Source organism: Beta vulgaris, chromosome 3, assembly GCF_026745355.1.
Source record: "Beta vulgaris subsp. vulgaris cultivar EL10 chromosome 3, EL10.2, whole genome shotgun sequence".
Taxonomy (NCBI): Eukaryota; Viridiplantae; Streptophyta; class Magnoliopsida; order Caryophyllales; family Amaranthaceae; genus Beta; species Beta vulgaris.
In genome coordinates, this window is record NC_079204.1 from 13572038 (window position 1) to 13595649 (window position 23612).

At 37.5% G+C, this 23612-nt stretch overlaps 1 protein-coding gene and 1 non-coding gene across 2 annotated transcripts; both read left to right on the forward strand.

The window, feature by feature from the left end:
* The first annotated feature begins 12370 nt into the window (after positions 1-12370).
* LOC104888798 (FRIGIDA-like protein 5) lies at positions 12371-16079 on the forward strand. The gene is made up of 3 exons (XM_010673880.4): positions 12371-13407; positions 14360-14950; positions 15171-16079. The coding sequence occupies exons 1-3, from the start codon at positions 12531-12533 to the stop codon at positions 15947-15949; spliced, it is 2247 nt and encodes a 748-aa protein (XP_010672182.2). The 5' UTR covers positions 12371-12530; the 3' UTR covers positions 15950-16079.
* A 4007-nt stretch (positions 16080-20086) lies between these two features.
* TRNAT-UGU (transfer RNA threonine (anticodon UGU)) lies at positions 20087-20158 on the forward strand. The gene has a single exon. It is a non-coding gene; the product is annotated as a tRNA-Thr (tRNA).
* The last annotated feature ends 3454 nt before the right edge of the window (positions 20159-23612 follow it).

The following is a 23612-nucleotide window of genomic DNA, read 5'->3' on the forward strand; positions in this document are numbered from 1 at the left end:
GATTCAAGCTTTGTCAGCCCTCATTCGAATATACCCAAACAAAACTCAAACTCAGGTTGACGTCGACAAAACGTCATCCCACACTCAAACTCAGGTTGACGTTGACAACAGGTCAGTCTACATTCAACTCCACGTCGACACCAACACGTGTCACTCTCAAGCTACGAAACAGAATCAGAGGACTTAGTTTATTTTTCATTATAAACTGTTTACAGAGATTGTACTCAATACATTTATTGAAATATAATTTCTTTGTTACTTTGTTTCTAGTCTTATTTATTTCGACTCGAAATTTTGTGTATACAGATTTTGGCACGCTCGGTGGGACCATCTCTGCCTCTCATCTCTGTTTCGTCATCAACAACAAATCTGAGAAATGGCCTCAAGCAAGAACATCTCTCAATCTTCTGAAAACTCTGCTGACACCCCACGAAAATCTGTAACGTTGGGTGATTATATGGATGATATGACTCTTGGTTTTCGTACCAGAGGAATGAAGAAGGCTGCTATTGCTGCCGCCGCTGCAAAGCTCCGAACTGCGAACGTTCCTACCAGGCCAAGAAAGCTCTCTAAGCCTATTGCTACTGAATCATCTGTCGTGCATGGCTCATACAAGGAGCGTGAAACCCCTGTGTTTGGCTCAATCGCTTTGGCTGAACGTGAGCCATCATTGATTGCTTCTCAAATATGGAAGCAACTCTCATCTGATAAGTCAGACAGACTGACTGTCCACACTAGCCCTCTCTTTGACCCACTCAATGTGGGGAGTGACGATGAGACAAGTGATGACATTGTTGACTCATCGCCTCTAAAGATTATCAACTTAGAGGAACCCTTACTCTCTCAGTCGAACACTGCTGCTGTTATGGTGACTTCGGCTAAGACAGTTGAGGAACAACTTGCTGAAATGAATAGCCTACTCCAAAAATTAATGAAAGATGGAGAAGAAAAAGATGCTCAAATCCGACTCCAAAATGAGCAAATCGCTGCCCTCAACAAGAAACTTGAGGGAGACGACGCAGCATCAAGACTGGATGGGGGTGAAAGCGAAGGCGATAGTGGTGAAGACGATCGCCGCCCACCCACAGCTCGACAACTTGAGTTATTAGTAGCTCACGCTATCAAAAATCAACTCGGGGAAAGTTCTCAAGGCAGTCATCGGTATGTAAAGCCTTATACCAAAAGAATTGACAAGCTGCAGATGCCACTTGGCTATCAGCCCCCAAGTTCCAGCATTTCGATGGGAAAGGAAATCCTAAGCAACACATTGCTCACTTTGTGGAAACATGCAATAATGCTGGTACCACAGATGATTTCCTGGTCAAACAATTCGTTCGTTCTCTTAAAGGCATGGCCTTTGACTGGTACACTGATTTACCCTCACAATCCATCGACAGTTGGGATCAAATGGAGGAGGAATTCCTGAACAGGTTCTATAGCACTCGACGTATTGTCAGTATGACTGAACTAACTAAGACTCACCAGTGGAAGGATGAGCCAGTCATCGATTACATCAATCGTTGGCGCGCATTGAGTCTAGAGTGTAAAGATCGCCTGACTGAAGTCTCTGCTGTTGAGATGTGCATTCAAGGGATGGATTGGGACTTGCTTTATATTTTGCAAGGTATAAAGCCTAGGACTTTTCAGGAGTTGGCTACGCGAGCTCATGACATGGAGCTTACCATTGCCAACAATAGAGGCAAAAGCAACACTTCTTCAGAGTACAAGAAAGAGAAGAAGGATTTTAAGAAAACTGACAAGACTGCCAAAAGTTCGACTAAGGAGTCAATGTCGATCACGACTACCTCCTCGCCTGTCAAGATCTCTAGCAAGGCTGGTACTGAAAACAATAAGGGTTCACCTTCCAAAGAACCTAGGAAAAATAGGCCAACCTTGAAAGAACTCCAAGCAAAGAAATATCCATTTCCAGACTCTGATTTATCAGGGATGTTAGATGATTTGCTTGAAAACAAAGTCATTGAATTGCCCGAAGCTAAGCGTCCTGCGGAGGTCGGTAGGACTTCTGATCCTAACTACTGTCGGTACCACAGGCTGATTAGTCATCCTATAGAAAAGTGTATAACACTCAAGGAGAGAATCATGCAACTTGCAAAGGATGGGAAGATTGTATTGGATTTTGATGAAGTTGTCGAAGCTAATCATGCCTCTGCAATGTTAGATTCTTATTGGGAGCTCAAACTTTGCAGTTTGGGAGTCTGGAGCCAGTAATTGTACATGTGTTGCGACCAGTTCTTCAAGTTGATGAGGTGCCATTTATTGAGCACAGATGCCCAACTAGCAACCAACAAGAAGAGGATGACGAAGGGTGGACGTTAGTCACTAGAAGGAGGCCTAACGACAGTCGAAGCCTCAACCAAAGGTTGCTTGTCGTAAGAAGAAGCACCAAAAAAGGAAAAGCTCAAGACGCTCGAAAGAAAAGAAAAAGTCAAAAAAGCATACTAAACAACAAGTATTGCCAATTGACTTACTTGAACAAGACCCACTTACTCCTGTAATCTTGGAAGAATTCTTTCCTGAAGATTACTTTACTACGGTTACTGTTAATGCTACCTCATTCGTTGAGAATAATGAAGAAAAAGAAGAAGAGGGAGATCAAGAGAAGGTTAAAGAAAATGAAGTCTCTGTTAAAGTGACTGTTCAACATTCAGGGTCAGAGATAGATCCAAAGATATTATCTATCTTAGAAGCTCTTCCTACACGCATGGGATGGAGGCAGATCTTTCATTTGCCTCGAGAAATGTGTCGACAGGTGGCTCTTGCACTTCAGCATCCAGAACTATACCTTGACAAAGTGAAAGATGCTGGAGAGCCAATAGAAAGTTCGGCTAAATGCACGTCATGTAATTTTGCCTTAGCCTTCACTGATGAAGACTTATTGTTGGGTTCAAAACCTCACAACCGACCCTTGTTTGTTGCTGGTTATATTTTTGGCCAGAGAGTGAATCGTATCTTAGTGGATGGAGGTTCAGCTGTCAACATCATGCCAAAGTCCACCATGATTGATTTGGGGATCACTATGGAAGATCTTTCTGATAGTCGTCTAATGATCCAGGGGTTCAATTTGAACAGTCAGCGTGCCATAGGCATAATACGTCTTAACCTTGTGATGGGAGAGTTAACATCATCTACTCTCTTCCATGTCATAGATACAAAGACGTCATATAAAATGTTGCTTGGACGACCATGGTTACACGAAAATGGGGTGGTCGCATCAACCCTTCATCAATGTCTGAAATTTTATCGAGGAGGAGAGAAGAAAATAAATGGAGATGTAAAACCCTTTAGCATGACAGATTCGTACTTTGCCATGCTAAGTTTTTTGAAGATGAAGAACCCTCGAGTGAAATGTTGCCATCTAAAATTCCTTCAACGGGGAAAAGGGGTACAAACAAAAATGGTGACATTCCATCGTCATCAAGCTCTAGGGAGTCAACCACCACTGAGATGCAACAACAAAAATACAGGGAGAAGGTAAAAGAAGAAGTTGTTGCTCAACCCCTTAAAGCAATGAAGAATTCAGTAACTACTCCAGTTTTGCGATATATTCCTAAATCACGTCGTAAGGAAGGGGAATCACCTTTTGCAGGGCATCAGGTCATGAAAGTAGATCCAAAGGAAGAAAAAGGAGTAGATGAGACTACTCTCCAATGTTTAAAGCAAGAAGTGGTTGTTCCTTTGCCTAGAGCCAACCACAATCAAATTGCTAAGCCTCCGACATCGGAATCTGTTGATCAATCTAGGAGAAAATGGCTTAACAAGGGTAAATTTGACCCAAACGCTTATAAGCTCTTGGCGAACTCTGGTTATGACTTCGAAAATCCAGCGTCCATGGGAAATGTTATTGAGGTTAAGCCTCATGGAATCAATGACACACAAAGAGATTACAAGAATATGGCGTTGAGGTACGTCCGACTAAAGTTGGTTTGGGATTTGAAGCTCCAACACCCATCAAAATTTCCGCACGGCGTAGAGGGACAACCTCTTCTTCACAATATATTACTGCGGAGGAAGTCGAAGAAAATGAGGGTGAAGAAGGTGCGACCCAGCAAAAAATATCGGTCTTTGATCGAATACAGTCGCCTGTCATAAAGAACCATACATCGGTTTTTGACAGACTTGGTGGACATGAGCTAAATGAAGGTGTGAAACCAAAAACACGAACACCCTTACAAGATTCTCGATTCTCTAAGAAGAAGCATCTGTCTTTAAACGTCTTGGCGCATCGACCTCAATTGATAAACAACCAAGACGGTCGGTACTAAGTCGCATCACAAGAAGCAAAGATGAAGTCAAAGGCGAGGACGCACCTCAAAGTGTTATTCCATCTCGCATGAGGCGTACACAGGTGGTAGACATCATTGAACATACACCTTTGAAAGCCAAAGGTCGTGTCATAGTGTTAACAAATCAAAGGAGTTCGCCTAGTCAAGAAAAAGAAAAGGATGTTGAATTTGTTTCTTCAAACCATATCACAGGGCATGAGGCTCCTGAAAGTGACGAGGAGATGGAAACAGATGAGGCTCCTAAAACTCTTGAAGATGGGGGGCAAGCCACCGTTGATGAGTTAAAAGAGTTAAACCTTGGAACTCAAGAAGAGCCACGCCCTGTCTACGTAACGCTTCTCTTACCCAACATGAAGAACAAAAATATTCCATGTTACTCTCTGATTATAAAGACGTATTTGCATGGAGCTATAAGGAGATGCCAGGACTCGACCCGAAAGTCGCTGTCCATCGTTTAGCCATCAAAAAGGGTGTCAGTCCAAAGAAGCAATCTCAAAGACGTTTCAGGCCAGAACTAATTCCTGAAATTGAGGCAGAAGTAAACAAGCTCATTGATGCAGGATTTATTCGTGAAGTCAAGTACCCTACTTGGATAGCAAACATTGTGCCAGTACGAAAGAAAAATGGACAGTTACGAGTTTGTGTGGACTTCCGCGATTTGAATGAGGCGTGTCCAAAGGATGATTTCCCACTCCCCGTAACGGAAATCATGATTGATGCTACCACTGGTCATGAGGCTTTGTCATTTATGGATTGTACAGCTGGATACAATCAAATCCACATGGCTCCTGAAGATCAAGAAGCAACTGCATTTCGAACCCCTAAAGGGATATTCTGTTACAAAGTTATGCCTTTCGGCTTGAAAAATGCCGGAGCTACGTATCAGCGTGCAATGCAGAAAATTTTCGAAGATATGATGCATCAAATTGTGGAATGCTACGTAGACGACTTGGTGGTAAAGTCTAAGAAAAGGAGAATCATTTACATGACCTTCGTCAAGTCTTCGAAAGATTGCGAAAATGGAAATTAAAGATGAACCCTCTCAAGTGCGCTTTCGGCGTCACCTCAGGAAAGTTTCTAGGCTTCATTGTCAGGCACAGGGGCATTGAAATTGATCAAGCAAAGATTAAGGCCATCCAAGAGATGCCTGAACCTAAGAACCTCAAGGAGTTGCGTGGCCTCCAAGGGCGTCTCGCTTACATTCGAAGGTTTATTTCCAATTTGGCAGGCAGATGTCATCCTTTTAGTCATCTCATGAAAAAGGATGCCCCATTCAAATGGGATGACTCATGTAAAAAGGCCTTCGAAAGTATCAAGAAGTATTTGTCTTCTCCCCCCGTCTTGGGGCACCAATAAAAGGGAAACCACTCATCCTTTATATCGCGGCGCAGGAGCGATCCCTGGGGGCAATGTGTGCTCAAGAGCAAGAAGATCGTAAGGAGACAGCTCTTTATTATTTAAGCCGAACTTTGGTGGGTGCTGAATTGAATTACTCCCCCATTGAAAAAATTTGCCTTGCTTTGATTTTTGCAATCCAAAAATTAAGACATTACATGCAAGCACATACAGTTCATGTCATCTCAAGGTCTGACCCAATAAAATACATTCTCTCAAGGCCCGTGTTGTCTGGCAGACTTGCAAAGTGGGCTATGCTTTGAAACAATATGACATTGTGTATGTTCCGCAAAAGGCTGTCAAGGGGCAAGCGATAGCAGATTTTTTCGCGGACCACCCAGTCCCTGCAGAATGGGAGATATCAGATGATTTGCCAGGTGAAGACGTGTTTTTCATTGAAATACTCCCACCTTGGAAAATGTACTTTGACGGTGCCGCTCGTCATGACGGTGCGGGAGCTGGAGTTGTCTTCATTTCTCCAGAAAAGTGTATACTGCCATACTCTTTTATGCTAACTCAACTGTGCTCCAATAATATGGCTGAGTACCAAGCACTCATAATAGGCCTCCAAATGGCAATCGAAATGGGACTTAGAGATTTAGACATTCACGGGGACTCCCAATTGGTCCTAAAACAACTATCAGGTGAATATGAAGTCAAAAAGAATGATTTAATCCCTTGTCAAAGGCAAGCATCACAATTGCTTGACAAACTCGATACCGTCAAGTTAGAACATGTTCCAAGGAGTGCCAACAAGATGGCTGACGCTAGCTGGGCTTGCAGCCACTTTGGCACTGGGGGCAGAAGAAAGAATGTATGTACCCGTTTGCAAACAATGGGTTGTTACTCCTGATGACGATGGTGTTGACGAATATGCTGAAGAAGTCGACATAATCTCTGTCTATCAAATCGACAAAGAAGATTGGCGTCAACCAATTATCGATTATTTGGAACATGAAAAATTGCCAAGTGATCCAAAACATAAGACAGAGATTCGTCGTCGAGCCTCACGATTTATATATTATAAGGGGACTCTCTATCGACGATCCTTTCATGGTCTTTGGTTAAGATGTCTTGGAGATGAAGAAGCAAAACAAACCATGGAGGAAGCTCACTCTGGAGTCTGTGGCGCTCATCAGTCTGGTCCAAAACTACATGACCGTATTAAAAGAATGGGTTACTATTGGCCAACCATGGTACAAGATAGCATGACTATGCAAAGAAATGTGAAGCCTGCCAATTTCACGCTAACTTCATTCATCAACCTCCAGAGCCATTGCACCCCACAGTCGCATCCTGGCCATTTGAAGCATGGGGACTCGATGTAGTTGGCCCAATTACACCAAAGTCATCTGCTGGACAAGCATATATTTTGGCAGCGACTGATTATTTTTCTAAGTGGGCAGAAGCCATCCCCCTACGTGAAGTGAAAAAAGAAAATGTTGTTGACTTCATTCGTACTCACATCATCTACAGATATGGTGTACCCCAACGAATTGTCACGGACAATGGAACACCATTTTACAATAAGTTGATGAAAAACTTATGTGAGAAGTTTAAATTCACACAACATAGATCATCAATGTACAATGCACCTGCAAATGGTTTAGCTGAAGCGTTCAACAAGACACTTTGTAGTTTATTGAGCAAAGTGGTCGCCAAGTCCAAACGTGATTGGCATGAAAGAATAGGGGAAGCTTTATGGGCATATAGAACGACATATAAATCAGCAACACAATCAACCCCATACTCGTTGGTGTATGGCGTTGAGGCAATTCTCCCCCTAGAACTTCAAATTCCATCATTGCGAATTGCCATACAGGAAGGCTTGACGTGTGATGAAAATGATAAACTCCGACTTGCTGAGTTGGAGGCGCTTGACGAAAAAAGACTCCAAGCACAACAAAAATCTGAGTGCTACCAAGCTCGCCTGTCACGCGCTTTCAATAAGAAAGTTCGACCTCGCTCCTTTCAAGTAGGAGACATGGTCCTAGCAATTAAGAGACCCATCATTATTTCTCGCAAGACGGGAAGTAAATTCAGTTCTAAATGGGATGGTCCATACGTTGTCAAAGAGGTGTACACTAATGGGGCCTATAAAATTGTTGACGCTGACGGATTACGGGTGGGGCCTATCAACGACAAGTTTCTGAAGCGCTACTACTCATGAAAAGTAAGAACATCGTTAACTCCTAAGCAAGAGGATAAACTGCATATGTTGAAAGAAATAAAGTGCATTTGAACTACGTTGGCTTGAGCTTGTAAAAGCAATTTGTTGGTATTTTACAAGTACGTAGGCAGCTAGGGTAACATAAAAATTACTCGAAATAAAAAAACAAAAAAATTGTAATACTCCTGTCCCGCAAGAGTATAAACTGTGAACGGCGAAATAAAAACAAAAAAATTGTAATACTCCTGGCCCGCAAGAGTATAAACTGTGAACAGCGAAACAAAAACAAAAATTGTAATACTCCTGGCCCGCAAGAGTATAAACTGTGAACGGCGAAACAAAAACAAAAATTGTAATACTCCTGGCCCGCAAGAGTCTAAACTGTGAACGGCGAAATAAAAAAAACAAAAATTGTAATACTCCTGGCCCGCAAGAGTCTAAACTGCACACCAACAAATTCTAACTCCCAAGCAAGAGTCTAAACTGCACACCAAGAAAAGAAAAAAAAAAAAAATTCTAACTCCCAAGCAAGAGTCTAAACGGCACACCAAAAAAAAAAAAAATTCTAACTCCCAAGCAAGAGTCTAAACTGCACACCAAAAAATTCTAACTCCCAAGCAAGAGTCTAAACTGCACACCAAAAAATCTAACTCCTAAGCAAGAGTGTAAACTGCATATCCAAGCAAAAGACAAAGAAAATTTGAACTCCCAAGTAAGAGTTTAAATTGCACACACACCAAAAAAAGTTCTAACTCCTAGCCCACAAGAATGCAAACAGTGAAGGACGACATCAAAACAAAAGCAATTTTTGGGTTAACGAACAATCATTTAACAAAACAAAAAATCATGGGTTAGACAACATACCTCGAGGGTGAGATTGACTGTCTTCAAGGGACTGTCTGGAGGTGTCAGTGTCGCAGTGCTAAAGACATATGAATAACACCCTGACAGGCTCACAGTGCTAAAGACATGTGGCCCATCACGACGGAATCCCTGCCTTCGTCTTTGTCTTCAAGGGACTGTCTGGAGGTGTCAGTGTCGCAGTGCTAAAGACATATGAATAACACCCCTGACAGGCTCACATGCTAAAGACATGTGGCCCATCACGACGGAATCCCTGCCTTCGTCTTTGTCTTCAAGGGACTGTCTGGAGGTGTCAGTGTCGCAGTGCTAAAGACATATGAATAACACCCCTGACAGGCTCACAGTGCTAAAGACATGTGGCCCATCACGACGGAATCCCTGCCTTCGTCTTCGTCTTCAAGGGACTGTCTGGAGGTGTCAGTGTCGCAGTGCTAAAGACATATGAATAACACCCCTGACAGGCTCACAGTGCTAAAGACATGTGGCCCATCACGACGGAATCCCTGCCTTCGTCTTCGTCTTCAAGGACTGTCTGGAGGTGCAGTGTCGCAGTGCTAAAGACATATGAATAACACCCCTGACAGGCTCACAGTGCTAAAGACATGTGGCCCATCACGACGGAATCCCTGCCTTCGTCTTCGTCTTCAAGGGACTGTCTGGAGGTGTCAGTGTCGCAGTGCTAAAGACATATGAATAACACCCCTGACAGGCTCACAGTGCTAAAGACATGTGGCCCATCACGACGGAATCCCTGCCTTCGTCTTCGTCTTCAAGGGACTGTCTGGAGGTGTCAGTGTCGCAGTGCTAAAGACATATGAATAACACCCCTGACAGGCTCACAGTGCTAAAGACATGTGGCCCATCACGACGGAATCCCCGCCTTCGTCTTCGTCTTCAAGTGAACCTGTCATACACAAAAAAAAAAAAAAAAAAAAAAAAAAAACACGGGTACACATGCACAAAAAAAAGTGATATTGTGCAAACAATGCAAACACAATATTTTAGACTAAAAGGGTTTTAAAAAAACTCATCACCTCACTAGTTTTGGGCGTCTGCAAAACTTCAAAGTAAATCTAGAAGTTCAGGATCTCACAAAATATGATGTACTGCAAGTCAAACAAAATATGTCAAAAATCCAAACTGTTGAAAAAAAAAAAAAACAAAAAAAAAGTTGAAAAAAAAAAACGTGAGCATGTCATCAAAACTCCATACATGGAGTTATAAAGCCTCACAAAATCTCAGAAAAAAAAAAACTCAATTTTCTCTCTCCTACCACCACCGCCACTTCATCACACTACACCTACACCTATAATTAATCATCACTCAAAATCCTCATTGACCCATCATCATAACTCATTCATCCCTGATGCTAAATCCAACTCCACTGCTATATATTACCATAAACTCAAAAAAAAAAAAAAACAAAAGGGCCAAAACTTTTATGAAACATAGCAGAATGTTGCCTTGCTCTCCTTCTACGAAAACGCCATAACCCAATAGCAATCTGTTTATAGTGGGGGCTAATTATACCTTAAAGACGTTTAAAAGGGGTAAACATGTCCTTAAGCATACTGTTTATAATTTTTCTAACAATCCTAAGGTATAATAATTAATTTCCGCAATGGAGAAAACTCTGAATTTTGTTGGTGACATTGGAAAACTCGACCGCTTGGATGGGACGAATTTCACTCGTTAGAAGGAGAAGATGAAATTTCTGTTAATTGCTTTAAAGATATTCTATGTTCTGGACAGTAATCTGAAACCATTTCTTGAACCAAGTGACAGACTCGGAACAAATCATGGCCGATCGTAAGAAGCGCGAAGAAGACGAAGTTCTATGCAAGGGCTACATACTGTACCATCTTTTTGATCACATGGTTGATTTATACACCCCAATTCATAAGGCTAAGGATATATGGGTGTCGCTCGGAAAAAAAATCATCACAAAAGAAACAAAAAGCAAAACTGTGGTGCGGCATGAATTACAAAAAAAAAAAAAAAAATCACAAAAGCAATTCCATGTATGATCATCAAGCGTGAGAATTCATAAGACAAACAAAAAGAAAGAAAAAAAAAAATCAAAGTTGCAGCATAATATATCAAGGAAGGCTATGTCCAACAGCCACGTATGGATATATGTTGAGATTACTTGGAAACAAAATTAAAAAAAAAAAATCAACTAACCTGTATGTAGTCTTGAATTCTTGATTTGCTTGACAACTTGATACTCATAACTCACTGGTATCCTCAATCAATGGAAGTTCCACGTTGGATTCGTGGAGTTAGCCGACGAGGTTTGGTTAATTTATATCAATATGTGATAAGATTTGTTTTACTTGATAACAAAAAATAAATCCTAACCGAGATGAGATCGGAACTCTCAAGTTCAAGACTTGATAGAGTTGTAAAAAATTCAACACTCTATTGGAAAAAAATTTATCAAACAGCACGGTGATTGTCAAACAATTATCATGTCAAACTCAACTTTGTCGAGACCCCGTCACAATTAAACACTTCAAATCGTGAACATGACATGGTCTCGAGGGGGCAATTTGTAGACACTAAAAATTTATTAGTGTTTTACATGAAAATAAATTAATTATCATTGAGCTAAAATAAATATGATTAGCCCAATTTAATTAATTTAGCCCACTCAAATTACATATCCAAATTGGATTAAACAAATACAATTTGGGTTATAAAGTATTGGGCTAGCCCAGATTATTAGTCCAAATAAGTGGTCAAGTGGCAAAGGTAAAAACTTCCAAGTCATAAACGGGCCCAAACCCATAAATTACCAAGTCCATGAAGGGATCTCCATTCCCTATAAATAGACCTCACATCTCTCAGTTGAGGGGACGGAAAAATCATTATTCTCAAGAGCTCATAAAATTCTCTTAGAATTCTCTCTGCAACTAGTCAACAAGCACATCAAAATTGTGCCGACTATTCAGATACACTCAAACATATTCGACTGAGATTCAAGCTTTGTCAGCCCTCATTCGAATATACCCAAACAAAACTCAAACTCAGGTTGACGTCGACAAAACGTCATCCCACACTCAAACTCAGGTTGACGTTGACAACAGGTCAGTCTACATTCAACTCCACGTCGACACCAACACGTGTCACTCTCAAGCTACGAAACAGAATCAGAGGACTTAGTTTATTTTTCATTATAAACTGTTTACAGAGATTGTACTCAATACATTTATTGAAATATAATTTCTTTGTTACTTTGTTTCTAGTCTTATTTATTTCGACTCGAAATTTTGTGTATACATACGCATTCATAGAATGCATAGATTTTTTTAATAAGATAAGAAAAATAACATTAGGAGACCCTCCACTCAAGAGTAACTCCTATTGCGTCAGTTATAAGGATAGCTAGAAGAGAGTAAATAAGTATGAGAAGGAGTGACAATAAAAGATAATATATCTAGATAACCAATGTTAACAATCCAATCAACGTGAGAGGTCAACTATCAAATTGGTTAAGCAGAAATTTGATATCGTTCGTGATATAAGCTATTTGTCCTGGAGAGTCCATATTCCCTTTAGTTGCATTGATGAGTGATGACTATATAAGATGCATAGATGTATTATTTTTTAAACTACTTCATATATGTTGAATGGTATCTAAGACCTTGGGTCAAATTAAGTCAATATCACTAAGCATAGGAGTAAAAAAAACAGAAAAAACAAATTTATTTATGGAAGTTATTTTTCATTTCTCATTATGGAGGCAGCCTAGGGTTTAAAAAATTCCATAATTTATTGTTGATTCTCAAATTACAATGAATTCATCCGAGCAACTCAATTCTGAAATAAAACTTGCTGAATCAATAACTCATCAAATTAGCGACATTTTTCGAGTTTTTCAACAAACTCAACTTCCTCAACAATGGAGAATTCTGCAGAATTCCATGAAGAAAATCCAATCTTCACTCCAAATTCGTTTCAAAGAACTCGAATTAAAAGAACAACACCTCAATTGGATTCAGAAATCTTGCGAACATCGTCAAAAGCTTCTCGAATTGAGAGAAAAGCAGTTCAAATCCACGGAAAAGTACGTCTGTGATCGATGTAAAACCCTAGGGTTGAAGGTGAGCGAAACTGGTAATGTAGTAGTTAAAATCGAAGCTTCAAATGAATTTAGAGATGATTACAGTAAACAAGATGCTTGTATTAAACTATTTGTGACAATGGATGGAAAAACCCTACAAATGTTCTTGAATGACAGGGTTGATGATCATGTTTTAATGGGTGAAGAGGTTAAGAGTGCGATTAAGTTATCGAGTGATCCTGCAAAACTGGTGTTAGATGCCATGGAAGGATTTTTCCCGCCACATTTGATGAAGAGTAAATTGGAGTATGAAGGAAATGTTGTTAGGAGCAGTTGTGTGCTTTTGCTGGAACAGTTGATGGAACTGAAGCCGGAAATCAAGAAGGCGGTTAGAGAGGAGGCGAGGGCATTGGCGGGCGTGTGGAGTGTTAAAATGAGAGTAGAAAGGCGTTACATGGTTGTATTGGGATTCTTGCTTTTGGTGGTTGTGTATAGCTTGTGGTCGGATTTCGACAAGGATGAACTCAGGAGTCTGTGTGAGATTGTTGAGCAGCATAAAGTGGTAGGTGAAGTACGCTCTAGACTCAGTTTTTTGCAAAAGTGCGAAGGTGAGTTCCTGTTCTTTGAAGCATTCGCCTTTCTTAGTTTTTGTTGATTAATTGCAATGTAGTTTCTGTACTAGTCTTGGTGAAGTGCATGATTTTCTTGCTGTGTTTTGTTAATATTCGTATTTTGCAGGTGGTTGGAAATTTGCTGAAATTCTGTGTGGTTTGAATGTTGTTTGGATTGAAGCTAGGAATTGGAGTTATGTTACTCCTGTCATGATTCTCGTTTATTAGTTTGCTGATTTTGCTCACCTCTATTGAACACTCCTTTCGACCCCTTTCCCGGTAGAGAGTGTTAGTACTTAGGAGCTTACACTTTTAAGACTTTTTGTATTAGTTAAACTTAATTAGATTTTACACGTTCTAGTAATAGATTTTTGCAAGTATTCCTTTTTCCCAACATGTTTTTCATTACAAAGAACCTAGGTTTTGTAATTCATGTACCCGATCCTTTTTCCTTGGAGCTCACTATTGTAATTGAATCAGGAGTTAGCCATTTTCATCTTACTTGATGGAGATTGAGCTGCTAATATCTCCCTTTTGAGTACTTCTGTTTTCCAAGAGTGACATCTGTAGTGTTTTTTCCTTTTCTGGGATCCATGACTTGTATCTGACTGTTAACTGTTTACTGGCTAATGTCAGTCAGAATGGTGGACTTTGATCTTTTAGTCCTTTTATTTTATCCGCTATATCCATTTTTCCAGCTTAAAGTAGATGGTTCTATTTGGGTTCTGTCCTTCAAGTTCGTCCACAAATTTACTTTAGACTAAAATTATTGATGCATATCCAATGTTGAAAACAAAATCTGCTATTGCCTCAAGTATGCTGGCCTCTGCATTATTTCTTCTTATCAATTGGCTGGTGAAATAATTGCTAGAATTTTCTCAAGTATATGTTAGTATTTTGATTATTAGGAGAATCATAAGCTGTCTAATAAATATGTTTCACTTGCTAGTGAGCAGCATGGCACCACAAGTTCAGAAAAAAGAGCCCTATACTCCACCAGTCAAGAATGTATTTGTTTCACCATCCACGGATTCTTCCATTGAGCTTCGCACTTTATGCAAGGAGATGGATGGAAATGGTTTGAAGTCATATCTAATCAAGCATGTAAAGGATCTGAAGTTATTTGAAGAAAAGGTTTTGGATTGTCTTCTATATGCTTCAGATCCAGCTAAGCTTGTTTTTAATGTAGTGCAAGAATTTTATTTGGAATTAGATGATATTCAGGGTGAAACCAACATCTCATGTTGCAAATTTTTACTAGATCATCTGATGAAACTCTCACCACAAATTAATTGTCTGCTTAAAGAAGAAGCTCTGAACTTTGCAGCTCGTTGGAAGGCTAGATTAGCAATGGAGAGTACCAAGCCTTTCCTTGTTTTTGGCTTTTTGAAGTTCATAGCTGCCTACAAGTTATCAAGCTCCTTTCAAGCAGACGAAATTCTTTCACTCTTCACAATATTGTATGATAGGGATGATATCTTTGAATCTCAACAAAATCGTAGCTTATGTCGTGCTCTGGGTTTGGAAGCAAAGATTCCAGGTATTTTGACCTTCACTAGTATATAGTTCAATATTGCTTATCGCCATAGCTACTTTCTTTCTCTCCCTTATATCGCCAACTTGTGGTTAGTATGCATATAAATTGATTAATGTTAGTGCATGTACCTAGTGGGACATTCATAGAAATGTTGTGATATTATCAACATTAAGTCTTCCAACTTGTCTATCTAATTTTGTGGGTTTTGTTTGACGGTGTGCAGATCTTATTCGGTCTCTTATCAAGGAGAATAAGCGGCTTGAGGCTGTTCGTTGTATATGTGCATTTAATCTGGCTGATAAGTTTCCACCAGCACCTTTACTGAAAGCATACTTGGAGTATACCAAGACAACTGCGTTGAAGACATGCGAAAACTTCAACTGTCCGATTAAGTCGCAGAACAAGTGTGCAAATAGACAAATACATGCTTTACAAAGCGTAATCAGATGCATTCTTGATTTTAAATTAGATTATGAATACTCACCTATTGAACTTCAGCAACAGATTCGGCAGCTAGAACAAGAAAAGGAAGCAAGAAACTCCTCAAAGCCCAAAAAAGAGAAGGGAAAGAAGAAAAAGTTTGCTCCTACAACTCCTGGCTGTCAGTCAGATCCCATAGGCATGAGGAAACGGGCATTTTACGCCACAACTAACAAAACTCAGTTGCTACAAGGATACAGTCAAGAAAAGCGTCCTCATACAGACACTGCTCAAAATGCTGTTTTCCCTAATGTTTCCGTTGCTATAGACTCCAACATAAACTCCTTGGATCCACCTTCCCCAGATTTTCCACCATATGGTTTCGATGACACCAGCTATAGGCTGGCTCATAACTTATCCTCTGATCAGTTTGGAGCTTTTAGAATGCCTTTCAGCAGTATTAGCCCTGCTGTAAATCCTACAAGCTTACACACTAATTTCCTTAGCAGTTTCCCTCATACGCCACGTTTCAGTACGCCGTCTTCTGCTGGGTACAGTTCAAAGTATAACCAACCTCCATAAAATTATCACCTCAATCTGTTTATTTTAGGAGAAGTAGCTGAATATATTGTCTTGTCAGAGTAGTTTGATAGTTTTTGCATAAGCCCTTCTTTTGGAATTTTTTCCTTGGATAATGCAAAATTGGGTTTTAATTCCCAAAATATGCCCAAAAAAACTAAAATTCCCTGCGTACCGTCCACGTAGGACGGCACGCGAGAATTTTTTTTTTTAGTAAAACCGCTACTTGCAGTAGCGGTTTACAAGTGCCAAGAATTTTTTTTTTTTTTTTTTTTTTTTTGGTAAACCGCTACTCCGAGTAACGGTTTATTATGAAAACTGCTATCTGCTTACCATATTTTGCCCAGGGTAAACCGCTACTCGGAATAGCGGTTTATATTTATAAACCGCTACTCCGAGTAGCGGTTTATATTTTATAAACCGCTACTCAGAGTAGCGATTTATATTTATAATTAAACCGCTACTTTGAGTAGCGGTTTCCGTGGGTTAAAACAAAAAAAAAAAAAAAAATTCTCGCGTGCCGTCCTACGTGGACGGTACGCAGGGAATTGTAATTTTTTTTGGGCATATTTTGGAAATTAAAACCCACTTTTGCATTATCTAAGGAAAAAATTCCCTTCTTTTGTAAATATCCCCGTGGTGTCTTTTTTGGTACAAGATTTTACATTATTGTTGTATGATGAATTTTTTGGCCTTAATTGCAATGTTGTAACCAATTTCATCATCTGCAAAGACTTGAGGCATGAGGGACGTCTCGCATCTATCTCTATTCTATATGTCAAGAGGGTCTATTCTATATGTCAAGAGGAGGTAGGACACATCTTATAATCCCTATTTTACCCCCAACTAATAAAGCAAATTACATCTAATAAAATAAAGAGAAATAGAAACAAAGGAGGAAGAAAAATTAAAAGATATACATTGATTTTTCAAATCAGTAACTTATTATCATAACCGTTTTTTATATATACAAACCCCTTATGGGAAAAATCTCATGATAACTATCAATATATCACAAAAAGTTTTTATCTCTATTATGCCATGAACTACTATATTGAAGTATTATTTAGAGTATCTTATAAACTATCATTTTATAGTGGTTGTGGCTCCTTTGTTAATTGACACTATTTTATACATTTATTTTTTAAAAATTAAAAAATCTCTAATTTATTAAATGTAAATAGTAATTAATATAATTTTCTACATGTTTTCGCACGCATTGCGTGTATATAAGATTAGTATTATACAAGGGAAGAGGAGGGGGACACCAAAAATGATAATTCCTTTTATACCCTTAAGTAATAAAATACAAATTCACCATCTTTTATCATATATCTTCAACTAATAAAATATTTACATCATCATTGATTTATTGGCTTTCAGAAAACAAAAGAAAAATATACAATGAACTTTATTAATAATTTTTCGTATATATTATTACGCAATTGACCTTTTGTTTGTTTTCGTACGCATATAGGACTATTAATATTATATGAGAAGAGTGCAAGGCTGAGCTCTGTGTTTCCCTTAGCCAAAAGTTACTGTAGAGTATGTCTTCCGTCTCACAAACTAAATTACAGTACTGCAAGAGCATGTAACTTTCAACTCTCAAACAAATCAGGCACACAACCTAAGAGATACATCCTTCCCACCAGGCTTCATCGAATCATCATAGCTAATATTGGGTGGTCTGTTTAGGCAACATTACCTTCTGGGGAGGTACGATTTGATATCCAAAAACTGCACAATCGGACAAGTAGGGAATGTTGGAGTGAACCTGAAAAGGTCGGGTAGAGCTAGATCTCAGCATTGGCTAGGTAAGCGTCCTGTAATAAGAAGATTAGTCGGAGATATATATCCAAATAGATGGCTCGTGGTACAAAATTGCTCATTTAAGGAGTCCCGCTTGAATTGCACTAGCTTCCCCAACCCAAATAGAAATAGGAGAGGGAGAATGCGTTTATGCCATATTGTGCACTCCTGATGGAAGCATAAGCCAACTTACATGCCTTGAAATGTGCTTAAGAGCAAAAATATATGTCTTGCGATCCAGATAGACTTAGAGATCTTCGTGCACTGCCTAAGCACAACTGCACAACCCATGTTCACAATTTTTCTATATGGTGGACCATCAAGGACATACTAGCAATAGCCAAAACGCTCCATTGGTGTTGCGTCACCAAAGTGGCACGGTTATAACTCACAAGTTTAGAAAGCCCATGAACTGGCTACCTATCTTCGCACTGCTCGAGTTCCATTCCTTAGTTTTTATTTGTAGTATGTTTTAATTTATTGCACGTTTTCTCAATTATAATTAAAAGGTATATTATAGTGAAACGGATGGAGGACAACCATTCTTTTCATAAGCTAATCAACCTATAATCACATATGTATACAATCAGATAGATTTGTCCAAAAATGATCCGACTCTAGTATCCAACCCAAATTTCTTGGGGTTTAAACAATATTTTTTAACCCAAAACCCAGAATGATTGAACCCGGCAAATTCACAATTTTGGGTATAGGTTAGGGGTAAACACGACCCAACCCGATTGACACGACATTCTTCTAAAATTTTAGAAATTAACCCATTTAGTGACTAGTTTAATCCATTTGTTAAGATTGACGAGTTATTTTTAAAAAATTATCTACTATAATTCGAAAATCAATAAAATAAAGGAAGGACAAGAAAATAGATAACTAGGTTAGTGTGAGATGTCTAGGGATAGTATTGGGTTAGAATGAAATAGAATTGAATTGTTAGGAAAATGCAGACTTAAGTTTGTCTAATTTTATGTTAAAATTAGACCGTTTATTCTAATTATTTGTATTGAATTTGTAACTATTGAACATCATTTATGGTATTATTGATATTGATCTAAATTATACCAATTTTATGCATTTAAATCACATAGATGTTACTAATATGATCATTATATTATACTAAAGATGAAATAATAGTTTTATAAACAAAAAGCAATCCTCTTATATGCAAAATAAAAATAAAATAAAAAGGTTGATAGAAAGACGCTATAAACCCATATGTTGACCTGATCCGACCAATAACTTGTATAACCCAATACAACTGACTCGTACTTATCGAAGCAGAACCTTCTCGTCTGACCATTGGATTAATAGAGGCAGATTCAGTATAGGAACCTGGGTGGCCTCAACCCCACCAAAAATTTTCAAAAAAATTTGCTTCTTCAAGCCATCCATATTGGGATAAAAACGATTTCGCGCGTGTCAAAATCACTAATGCGCATTGTTGTAGTGGCTAATATGTCTATGTAACTATAATCATGAAACTTTAAGTCCTGTGTTCGAATCTCCAAGCTAATAAGCGACTGTTATGAATTTTTTCTAACTATAGAAAATGCATTTATCTTTTTAATTTCTGATTATTTTTTTTTACTTCGTTATTCACAAAGTTTATCCAAGCTAGTAAGCCATTGGCCACTTATGAATTTTTTTTTCCTACTGTCCAATAAATACATTTATCTGCTCTTTAATTTTTGTTTATGTTTTTCCACTTCGTTATTTACAAAGTTTATATCTTTTGTAATTTTATGTCCGATAATTGTAAATCTATAACTACGAACCTTTTAAACCGTGTTTCTACTCTCTAACAAATAACAATGACCTCTTTTCATTTTCAAAAAGTTGCAATATTTGATTTTGTGTTCTATTCATCATACATTTATTTCCTTTAAATTTTTTAACTAATACTCTATATAAAAACAAATGCTATTGAGATGTGTCAAATTTGTCTCAATATATAACATTAAATATATATTGATATACATATCAACTTCACAAAATTTTTGGTATAAGGAATGAATATTAATGGTTGAAGTTGTAGATTAAAGGTTTCAAAGTCATGAAATTACATATATTAGATAAAAATGAAAATAACATTAAAAGAATAAATTTTTTATTTTTCCAAAAACAAACCCTTTCAAATTCGAAATTCTAGGTCCGCCTCTAATTGACTAGGTCTACAAATCTTAGGGATGGTGATCGAGTCTCCGAGATTTGAACTGTCACTCTATGCTACAAAAGCAAAACAGTAATGTCATAGGAGGACCTTGTGAAAGAGAGAAGATACAATATAATTTACAATGGCAATATATCATCAAAGCCCTTATAGCTCAGTGGTAGAGCGTCAGTCTTGTAAACTGAAGGTCCGTAGTTCGATCCTGCGTGAGGGCATTTTTAATCTTGCTTAAGTTTTTCATTCTCGTATTGCTGGTCGAAGAGTTGAAATTGACTAAAATTAATCAGATCTAAAAGCAATTTTCTACGTTGATGGCATCTGAAAGAAGATATCATACCTCAACTCTTGATGTTCCATTAAACTTCATAATGTCATTTCTTATTTTTTTGATAAGGGAAGCAATTAGATGGAACAACCGTGAATTAATCTAGGATGGGTTTAGTTGAACCTAATAATTTTAATCTTGCTCAAGAAAATAAAAAAAACAAGGAAACAAGTCACAAAAAATCGAAAAAGTACATACTTTAAATACATTTTCCTCATTGCAAAATCAATATATTTACTCCCCTAGTTACAGTATTTGATAGTATGTTTATACATTGTGGTTGTTTGACGTAAGTAGTAAAGCGTGTTTTGTCCATTACTCTATTCTCAAGTTGCGGGTTCATTTCTTCTCGGCATCAAACTTTTAAAATTTTGTGTCATAAAAAACTATAAAAGTTAAAACTCATATTGTCATTCTTGTTTTTGATAAGAGAAGCGGTTAAAAGGAATAGCAGCTGATAATCAATCTAGTACGGGTTCATCGAACCCAATAATCTTGAAGAAAATAAAAAAAAAAAACAAGCAAACAAGTCGAGAAAAATCGAAAAAGTACATTCTCTAAAAACATTTTTCGGATTTGAGGGTTTTGCTTTGTACTAAACCTCTAAATTGATATGTCTATATATAACCCAAATAAAACAAATGTCATGTTGCCATAGGTTCTCTCCTTCCCCCCCCCCCCCCCCCCCCCCCCCCAAGCAATTGAGACAAATCTATCTATACAAATATATTCAAAGGTGTGCGAAAAAAGCCTATGTGCCCCGTGGCACTCTCCTCAAATTTCTAATGCGAATGTTTTATGTCTTTGTGTACTCCACATTTTTTTTTAAATGTGTAAGTGCAAAGTATCAAACACGTGACCTTTGAAATGAAAAGTAAGAGCTTAACCATCAATACTCTATTACTTTGTTGTCTAATGTTTCGAATAAAACATGATGAAGTCTTGTAATAATTATAAATAACTAAAAGGACTTAAACAAGTAGATACATCTCTAACTCTTATTACGTAACTTACAAGAGAATATTGATATCATATTCTCTTACTACAATTCCTTTTAAGATATTGTTTCCAAACTCAAAAATTTCAAAAAAAAAATTTACTTATCATGTCGTGACGTGAATTTTTCAATTTCTTAATAGAAGAAAAAACGAAAAGTAGCAAAATAAATTATGAAATTAAAAATAATAACATATTTATTTATTGTAAATGACCCGAGGCATCACCCGGGCCAAAAAAACTAGTTAAATAATAAAAATGTGTGTGTGTTAAGATTCGAAACCACAACCTCTCCTTTGAGATATAAATATACTAGCCAGCTAATCTACAAGCTCATATTGATTTTTTTTATTGAAAGTACAAGTAATTAAGTTTGTTAAGTTGACACATAAATTGGTCTCCTACATTAATTGACCTATCAAGTTAATGAGAAATATATTAATATATCCTCGTGTTACAAGTTATATTACCTATTTAGTTTTTGTTTACCATAATAGTGATAATAAAATATCAGATCAACTTTGTTGCATTATAAAAATTTCTAATGGGCTCACAAATCTTAATTTATGCTTAGCCTTTTACAAAATAAAAAAAAATTGTATTACCTTCATGAAGGAGAAATATGAGAAAAAATATATTGTAGTTAATTTCAATCAATTATAGGTAGGAATGTAAATAGAACGTGTCTTTATGACTTGAAAATGATATTATAAACTTTGTCGTGTCGAATCAACTATTTGAAGGATCGATCCATTGAATGATACGAGTTTATATAGGGGATAACTATATGTCTTAAATATATAGACATTTATAAACTTATATAGGAGTGATTTATTTGATACAAAAATTACCCTTTATACCTGAGTAACCATTTGTCCTAAATATGTCACTTTTACTTATATACAAGTGACTCATTTAAGGTAAATAATTATTTTTTGTTTGAAAATGACTCATTTTGACTTAAAATAAAGAGTGGTGCATTTTGCTAAAAGTGAATTATATAACAATTAATTTATTATGAACCCGGTACTCAGAACTATTTGAAAGTTATAAGTTATTAGAGGTCGTCACGTGTAATCTAAATGTATACGCTGATATGTGGGCATGTAATTCAATTAATTTCATTATAAAATAATAAACGAATTATACGCGATGACCCGGGACTTTGCCGGGAGAACAACTAGTTATCTCTCCTAAAACAAAATAAGGGTTTTTCTATGTTATACCCTTGTGGCCTTGTGTTTCATTGATTTCTATGTTGTACCCTAATATTTTTGAAATTCACATGATACCCTTAAACTTACCATATTTTATACACTTTATCCTTACTAATAACTAGAAGGCAAAATTTTTTGTCTATAATTTGTAATCTAATGAACTAATCTTCCTTATAAGATGTGCCTTTTAATCGTAAAACTATTAACAAGTTAACATATTTCCTAAAGATCACAAAATGATAATAAAATCTATGACATACTTCCTTCATTTCATAATAAGTGAAACACTTTTCTTATTTGGCATAATTTTTTTGGTGTTTGCACCCGGTTCACCCTTCGGGCTACATCCGGATCGAGGCCAAGTTCGGGGTGGTTAGGTTCCATTCCTCTCCCAAGGGTGTTGTGGGGATTCGAACACGAGTCCGTCCTACCAAAGCCAGTCCCCATCACCACTGGGCCAACACTTACTTGGTTCCTTATTTGGCATATTCACAATAAGTGAAACCAAGCTTTGAATTGTTAAAAAAAATCACTTTTATTACAAATATGTGACCAAAAAGTAAAAAGAGACGACAACCTATTTGTTTAATCACTCTACTTTATTGTGGTCCCAACTTTCTCTCTCTATACTTCCTCCATTTCTAAATGAGTGCAACACTCCTTGTTTTCACATTTGTCAAGGCATTATTTTAACCATTAATATCTTCAATTATTAATAAGTAAAAATTATAAAAAGTCGATATTAAAAAAAATTCACGTTCAGACGAATCTAATAAGATCCCACATAACTATGTTTTTCCTAAACCCTAAATCACCAAAGCTAATTAAAGTTTAAACTGTGAATACTAAACACTATGCAAATATTGCACTTATTTAGAAATGGAGGAAGTATGTACTTTCTCTATGTTTTACTTATTGTGAAACGGAGGAAGTATAAAACAATAGAGCACTATATAGAGCTTGTCTTGGCAACCAACTGTTTGAGTCTCTTAGGGGACTCAAACGGGGGTAATTTGCTCATTTTATGCGTTGGAAGATTTCACGCGCGTGTGGCTGACATTTGCTTGGTACCAATGCTAGGTTATAATGGTACCATTATCCGAAAATATTGATACCTTGGTATCAGTCCTG